The sequence below is a fragment of the Nanorana parkeri genome, unplaced genomic scaffold (assembly GCF_000935625.1).
Source record: "Nanorana parkeri isolate BGI_ZX_2015 unplaced genomic scaffold, ASM93562v1 scaffold1946, whole genome shotgun sequence".
NCBI lineage: Eukaryota > Metazoa > Chordata > Amphibia > Anura > Dicroglossidae > Nanorana > Nanorana parkeri.
The window spans coordinates 219,472-227,899 of NW_017308214.1; the positions used below are offsets into that span (position 1 = coordinate 219,472).

The 8,428-nt window shown below is 50.6% G+C and overlaps 1 protein-coding gene across 1 annotated transcript in view; it reads right to left on the reverse strand.

The window, feature by feature from the left end:
- Window positions 1-2,731: 2,731 nt before the first annotated feature.
- Window positions 2,732-8,428, reverse strand: part of LOC108800181 (PCTP-like protein) — a 6,655-nt gene continuing 958 nt past the window's right edge. Inside the window, exons 2-6 of the mRNA XM_018572136.1 lie at window positions 5,804-5,951; window positions 5,614-5,717; window positions 4,774-4,891; window positions 3,771-3,823; window positions 2,732-2,996 (exon numbers count right to left, since the gene is read on the reverse strand). Coding sequence (XP_018427638.1) covers window positions 2,757-2,996; window positions 3,771-3,823; window positions 4,774-4,891; window positions 5,614-5,717; window positions 5,804-5,951 — 663 coding nt within the window. The 3' untranslated portion in view covers window positions 2,732-2,756. The remainder of the gene's footprint in view (window positions 2,997-3,770; window positions 3,824-4,773; window positions 4,892-5,613; window positions 5,718-5,803; window positions 5,952-8,428) is intronic.

Below are 8,428 nucleotides of genomic sequence, written 5' to 3' on the forward strand. Positions count from 1 at the left end.
TGGTGGTCAGAGCAAAGAATGTCTGTGGTTACTAAGGGCGCGCAGAGTCTGCGTTAGTGGTCTTCTTACATTGGTGATCAGTAGGAGGAATGTCCCCATACATTGGTGGTCAGTGGGAAGAGGGTCCCCATACATTGGTGGTCAGTAGGAGGAATGTCCCCATACATTGGTGGTCAGTGGGAGGAATGTCCCCATACATTGGTGGTCAGTGGGAGAAGGGTCCCCATACATTGGTGGTCAGTGAGAGGAAGGTCCCCATACATTGGTGGTCAGTGGGAGGAATGTCCCCATACATTGGTGGTCAGTGGGAGGAGGGTCCCATACATTGGTGGTGGTCAGTGGGAGGAGGGTCCCTATACATTGGTGGTCAGTGGGAGGAGGGTCCCCATACATTGGTGGTCAGTAGGAGGAATGTCCCCATACATTGGTGGTCAGTGGGAGGAGGGTCCCCATACATTGGTGGTGGTCAGTGGGAGGAGGGTCCCCATACATTGGTGGTGGTCAGTGGGAGGAGGGTCCCCATACATTGGTGGTGGTCAGTGGGAGGAGGGTCCCCATACATTGATAAACAATGTGACAAGGGCCCCCTTCCATTGGTGGTTGGTAGGAGGAATGTCCATTGTTACTCAGCCAAGAGGACCAGAGGTTACGGTATTACATTGGCACGGGATCTTTGTAGTAACCATCAGGAGGGCCACCAGTGTGCTCACCGCTCTATGATCCTGGGCCAGGACAGGCTGGTCTATGGGTGTCTATGATGAAGCAAAGATTTTATTCCTCCCAGACAGAATTCAGTATTTTAATGAGCAACAAATTAAAAGTAAACAATTGTCAGACATTCCAGAATTAAAATATCAATCTACAAATATCAACATCTTTCATGCACCCTAATTCTTCATCAACCGATTAAAAAGGGTCCAGTGTACGCAAAACTGAGTGTCCCTCTAGGACTGACCCACCTGTCAGCTTCTTCTCCCATCATTCACCTTTTACCATTAACATGCCGTCCTTGAGGTCCAATCAGTGACTGTGCCTAGGCTAAGATGATGTCATCAGTCTGCTGCAGGCAGTAGGGAAGCATTTTCTCAGTCTCCCCTCCCCCAGTGATCAGACTGCTGCAGGCATTGAGGATGAGAGTCCCCTTTGTAATGCATTGTCAGGGGAGGGCTGTGATCTGTGGCAGAGGTAATACGTAGGGAGGAGCTCCTTTTCGGATGGGATTCAATCCAAACCTGGAAAGTAGCTCCTTCTGCTGCCAGCCAATCAGCTGCTTCTGGGGGTGGGATGCTGTGATATCATTAACCTTATATGGTTATATTTGGTCAATGCCGTTGACGTAATGTGGCCATGTGACCATATAAGGTCAATAATGTCAGCACAAGCACACCGCCCCTTGATGCGGCTTCAAGGCGGGAGAATGATTGGCGGGAGGTCCCCCATGTCCCTTCCAGGTTCGGAGAAGCTAAGCTTCAGACCGGGGTCAGTCCAATCCTGATCTCACCCCAGGAAGTGGGGGGGTCCGATAGCACCATTGCCGGGGACGAGGAGCCCCCACATCTCAGTAAAATTAGTTCACTTGACAGATTTCTAATTTAAAACATTAGGCGAGATTTAAGGTTTTTGCTTTCTTTAGTACCTGGGGAAAATGTATGAATGGGGGGTGGGAGATCCTTCACCCAAAATGTATGAATGGGGGATCCTTCAATCAAAATGTATGAGTGGGGGGATCCTTCAATCAAAATGTATGAAAGGGGGAGATCCTTCACCTGAAATATATGAATGGGGGGAAGAGGAGATCCTTCATCTGAACTGTATGGGGGGGGGCGGCATATCTGCCAATCAATATGTATGAATGGTGGGTGGGGATCCTTAACCCAAAATGCATGAATAGGGGTCGGGAGTTCCTTCATGAAAAATTTATGAATGGGGAGTGGAAAGCCTTTACCCAAAATGTATGAGTAGGAGGTGGGAGATCCCTTACTTACCCAAAATGTATGAATGGGGAGTGGGAGATCCTTCAATCAAAATGTATGAAAGGGGACAGATCCTTCACCCAAAATGTATGAATGGGGGGTGGGAGATCCTTCACCCAAAATGTATGAAAAATGTATGGGGGGGGGGGATATCTGCCAACCAAAATGTATGAATGGGGGTGAGGATCCTTCACCCAAAATATATGAATAGGGGGTGTCCTTCGCCCAAAATGTATGACTACGGGGGATATCCTCCACCCAAAATGTATGGAGGGGGGGGAGGGGTCTGGACTGATTACTAGCCAGTAGTTGAACCCAGAAGGAAACTTCTTCCATCAGCTGTGGCCGGGAAACACTTTAATTTCAGTTTGGAGCTATATCTTTCCCCCCCCCCCTCAGGTCCAAAACTAGAACATTTCAAAGAAAGGTTTTGGGGGAACTTCCAGCATTTTTAGTAAATCCCTTCATGTGAATTAGCAGTTTTCTACTTCAGAATATAAGAGGAGCCATATGCGAGACCCCTAGCTGTGCTACGAGGAGAGCTCAAAACTGGTGTATGGTGGAGCCGTAGCCATATATGAGGAGCTCTGCAGAGCTAAAAACTATTGTATGGCAGCTTATCCAACCGTTGATGTCATTCTCCGAAGCACCAAAAAATGCAGCACATGCGCAACGGCGCGTGTTTCGGCGCTGCTTTATTGCATTGGGGTGTCGTTCAAAAGCAACAGAGCAGCATCATGTTTTGGTCCCTGTCCCGTGTCGTCCCCCCACGTGGCCCCATGTTCATCTCCTGGACGTCTTGTCTTCCTCCTCGTCGCTGTTGTCACCTTTGTCCTCGGTCACCTCGCACAGCTGACTCTCATCCACGTGCTCCAGGGACTCCGCGCGCTGCATGGACAGCTCATGAAGGGATATGCGGGGCAGCGTGTTCTGTTCCGGATCGAGCCACGGCTTAAACTCCGGCTTGTTCTTCTTCTTCCACGCCGGGTACTGGAGGCACGCCTTGTGCAGCTTCCGGAGGATCTGGATTGAAGAAAGGGGACACGCCCATATTAAACTACAGATGAAACGTCCTAGTGATCATGTGACCCCAGACCATCAACTTTCCTGATCAGAGCAGGTGTGCACTGCACACAATAATGACCAGCAGACTACAAAGGCTCCACGCTGATTGTTACATACACTGTAAGGGTTAGTTCACACCATAAGCAGTGCGTTCCGGTCCAATTCTGGCCGGAACGCACTGCCTCGCATTGCAGCCGGCTCTTTTTTTTGCCGGGCTGGAGGAGGGCGTATCTGCCGCGAGGCAAACAAGGCGTTTGCCTCGTGCGGCAGATTCCAAGGGAGCGGCCACTTGCGTACTTTGTGACCTGCAGCCAGCTCAGAAGTCAGGTACGTGGTCATGGACGGATGCAGACCGTGTAGCCGAGTCTGCGCCGGCACTCGGATCCTTTCGGCCAGCGCTCTTTATCCTGTCCCACTAAAAAGGTGAGCCGGCCGCAATGCGAGGCAGTGCGTTCCCACCGCAATCGGGCCCTAACGCAATGCAACTGGTGTGAAGGGGCCCTAAAAGTTTGTGGACCCCCCCCATAGGACCAGAAGTTTGTGGACTTTCATCACCATAGACCTAAGTTACCCGATGATCAGGATGTCCAGCAGTCTGTTTAAGCTTTCCTGATCAGAGCAGGTGTGCATTGCAGACTACAAAGGCTCCACGTCGATTGTCACATACACTGTAAAAGTTTATGGGCCCCTGACCATCACCAGCAGAGGAATACGTCACACTCGGATACATACCTTCGGTGCCAAGTACTGGGAAGATTTATTAACCACCCACTTCGGTAAGGAACCTGAAAAACATAATTTCATTGCGGTTAGGACGTCTCCTTTAATTAAAACACTTGCTAAGCCCCTCCTCCACCCCCCCCTTGCTATTGGTCACTCCGAGCTCCAGCTAACACTGAATAAGCATTTACTGCAACGGTTCTTATTTTGGATTAAAGGTTTAAACCCTCTGAATAAAAGTGGAGTGTTGTAAGGGGGGATGAGATCCCACCCCCCCGCCAGTGTCATATGGTTCTTCCCGACCCATTTAAAAGGAGAACTATGGGGTCAGTGTTTTTCCCCATAGTTCTCCTTAGGGTAACGGGAGGACACAAACTAGCGTCCTCCCGTCACCCTAAGCTCAGTATCCCGCGAGCTGTAGCGGATCCCGACATGGACGTCGAGATCCGCCCAGCTGCGTGAGTGACAGCTGGCTCTGCCTATCTAGAGGCAGAGCCAGCTGTACCCGCCCCCCTCCCCCGTCCGTTCCGCCAGTCAGCGCTGGAGGATCGGAGCGGGGAGGAGGGAATCCAGCCCCTCACCTGTCACGGCAGAGAGCCGTGACAGGATCGAGAGGTGAGCGAACGCCGGTATGTGTTCGCTCACTTCCCGATCTACTGAGCCAACCTGTGACAGTCTCATTGTCACAGGTCGGCTAGAACTATGAGGCGAGTGGAAATCACTCATCTCATAGTTCTCCTTTAAGGAAACACATTAGCTGGACAGCTTGGCCCGCATGCAAACATGGAACGATATATAAAATGAAGGACTGTGATGTAACAGAAGGAATGTGTATACTCAATTCTATTAAATTTGGGGGATTGGCCCCGCCCAGTGACCAGATTTCGGGATTTTTTTTTCCCTCTAGTGGCCCCTTTAAGTTTTTGCTCAGACCTGTCAATCATCTTCACACAATGAAAACACATTGATAAAGGTTCTTCTAACCTATCACATTGACCCCGGCGTGTCCACTCACCTCGGGGGTCTACCTGTGCCAGGTACGTGAGGGTGGAGCTCGTGGGGCCATTGGACTTCACCAGGTATCCCGCCAAATGAGAGACGGCCCGGACCAAATCCTTCCGGGCAGGATACATCTGCAGACATGGAAATCCCAATCAGAGATCAATATTTATCATTCCTAAAACACGAGAGAGACGGCGGAAACCCCCGATCACCACAACCTTACATCACACGGAACATGCTATTGTCATGAAAATAATCCCTGGTGATCCCGCCATGGAGGTCCTCATTCAGGCACTTCCTGTTATAGGGGGACAATACTCTGTTTTTGTTCAGGGACTTCCTGTTATAGGGGGACAATACTCTGTTTTTGTTCAGGGACTTCCTGTTATAGGGTGACAACTTTCTCTCTGTGTTCAGGCACTTCCTAATAGTGACAGTGGACCATGTTTGTGTAATGTGCGCTGAAATGGCTACTTTGAGTCTCCATCAGAAGCCCATGTGACTGGGTGACAACATAGGAGGACAATTGGGATACAGGGATAGAGCGTTGTCACCCTATAACAGGAAGTGTCTCAACAAGGACAGAGCATTGTCACCCTATAACAGGAAGTGTCTGAACAAGGACAGAGAGTTGTCACCCTATAACAGGAAGTGTCTCAACAAGGACAGAGAGTTGTCACCCTATAACAGGAAGTGTGGGTTCACCAGGGATTATTTGAATTAGGTCTGTGGATTTATAATGATTGTTCCATCTTCTATGTGATTTCGGTGATATGAGCCCTCTGCCTCCCTCTGATATCCGTTATTGATCGGTTATCTGATCAGTTTTGTACATTGAGAAGCTGTAACTCACGTTGTGTTTGACGGAGAAGTTGACGATGATATAAGAGTCGGGTAAGATCAGCCAAGAGCGCAGGGTGACAACGTCACGGTTCTTCAGAGGCTTGGGACACTTCCCTGAGGATGGGGGAGGGGAGAAGAACAATGGATACACTGTGTCACCTTATCATTCATCATGACTCTGGAATGTCACCTTTACCCACAGGAGTAATATCCCACGTCGGCGTTCAGGGACAGGCGGGCGATGTCCCGGGTCTCTATCATCGTCACATCCCACTTCCTGCGATATTCAATGTCATGGAGGACGTCGTACACCGTCTCTGCCGCTACGTCCGGGAAACTCATACGACCCTGGGAAGAGATGAGCAGCATTACATGGAGAGATTTCCCCTCGCTTCCTGTCTCAGTTCACGTCCCTCACTTCCTGTCTCAGTTCACGTCCCTCACTTCCTGTCTCAGTTCACGTCCCTCACTTCCTGTCACACTTCGTCTCTCGCTTCCCGTCTGGTAAAAGGTCACCAGGACAGGAAGTATTCCCGCTGTAACAAGTTTCTTTAGAAAGCAGCCTGAGTGCAGAGGCCTGTCCCCTGCCAGCATGCTGCAGAGAAGGAGCCTTGCTCTCCGTGTGGAAGCAGTGGTCTCTCTACAGAGGTCCAGCCTGCCACTTGATGAGTCAGAGCTCTGCAGAGGGTGTGACACGTCCCTCACTTCCTGTCTCAGTTCACGTCCCTCACTTCCTGTCACACTTCGTCTCTCGCTTCCCGTCTGGTAAAAGGTCACCAGGACAGGAAGTATTCCCGCTGTAACAAGTTTCTTTAGAAAGCAGCCTGAGTGCAGAGGCCTGTCCCCTGCCAGCATGCTGCAGAGAAGGAGCCTTGCTCTCCGTGTGGAAGCAGTGGTCTCTCTACAGAGGTCCAGCCTGCCACTTGATGAGTCAGAGCTCTGCAGAGGGTGTGTCAGAGTTCTGCAGAGAGACCCCTGCTTTCACACAGAGAACAAGGCTCTCTGCAGAACTCTGACTCACCCCATGCTAAGTCAGAGCTCTCCAATCAGTAAAGCTCATGCTTCTTGTTGATTGGAGAGCTCTGACTCATCAGGCTGGACCTCTGCAGAGAGACCACTGCTTCCACACAGAGAGCAGAGATTCCCTCTCTGCAGCATGCTGGCAGGGGACAGGCCTCTGCACTCAGGCTCTGTGCGGCCTTATCCCCGGATTTGGGGTTCTCTGCATTCCCGGGGATCTAGTCGGTGGAAGGATGACGTCATCCCCACCCCCACACTATAGACGTCGGGGGAAGGGGAGGATATCACGAGTTCTTCATTGCCCTCTTATCTCGGATGTCTGGATCCCTCAGCCGTGACCCTTCAGCCGAGTCCTCCAGTACAGCAGAGCGATGTGATCAATCACACGTGTGTACACAGTCAGGAGAGATAAAGCTTGAGCCGTGTTCGTCACATGTAGGCTGCGTCCTATTTCCACAATTATATGTTTCTTACGTGTTTCCATTCACACAGCGTGTCTCCAACACATACACTATATTGCCAAAAGTATTGGGACGCCTTTACATGCACATGAACCTTAACGGCATCCCAGTCTTAGTCCGCAGGGTTCAGTATTGGGTTGGCTCCACTTCTCCTCCAGTATTTGCCGATACCATGGCCCGAAAGCCGATACCATCTCCTGATGGTGACAACAGTGGGCCATGTCTGTGGAATGTGTGCCGAAACAGCCACTTGTAGTCTTCACCAGAGGCCCATGTGACAGGGTGACAACGCAGGAGGACATTTGGGAGACAGGGACACAGCGTTGTCACCCTATATAACAGGCAGTGCCTTTATGGCGGGATCAATATAATGAAAATTGCAGATTTATGAAGATTAGAGTGAACTGTTCAGGATTTCGGAGGGTTTTATGGATCGGGGTTCGGTATGAGGCGGCGGAGCTGGGACATTCCGGATATTCTCAGTATAACAATTTCCTGCAACAGATACATTTTGTCTTTGACACTTTATCAATTCTTATCTCAGATCATCGGCAGTTTCCTGTGAACCCGGGTGGGGGATGGGATCAGGGTGTTGCTGTGCGGATGAAGAACTTCCTCTATAGAAATGAAAAGGGAAGCTGAGAGCGCGGTGTCATCCTCATCCGTCACTAAAGAGGAAGTGTACATAGAGACAGTTGTCATGTGTGAGGGATGATGGGAGGTGACAGGTGTAAAGTCTGGAGGAGTCACATGGAGATGACGATCCCGGATCAATAAAACCATCCTTCCGGATCTCCCCTCCCCCCCATCCTGATCCTTGGACCCTGCATTCATTTCCATCACCATCCAGAACCCAATCCCCCTTTACCCTCCAGGACCTTCCTCCCTCATCCAGATCCCTCCCCACAGGGGCGTTACTAGAAATCACAGGGCCACATAGAACTGAAGGAGAGATCATGTTACAGGGCTGGATTAAGAACACCACGGTGCCGGGTGCTGAGGAGTTTGGTGGCCTTGTTATGGAAATGTCAGCAGTCACCGGGGCCCCGGGGGCCGCTTCCTCCTGTCCGGGCGGCTGTGATTTGTAGTTTGTAGTCTTTCTACAGCTTGGAGTCACTGGTGGAGCGCCAGGGCCTGGCTGCAGCTGTGACCCTGGTAGATCTGCCACTCACTCCAAGCTATAGAGGGACTATAACTCCCAGCAATACATTACACAGCAATGCAGAATACCACCAGCTATAGAGGACTACAACTCTCAGCAATACATTATACAGCAATGCAGAATACCACCAGCTATAGAGGACTACAACTCCCAATACAACTCCTCGGCAGGGGCCGATGCGG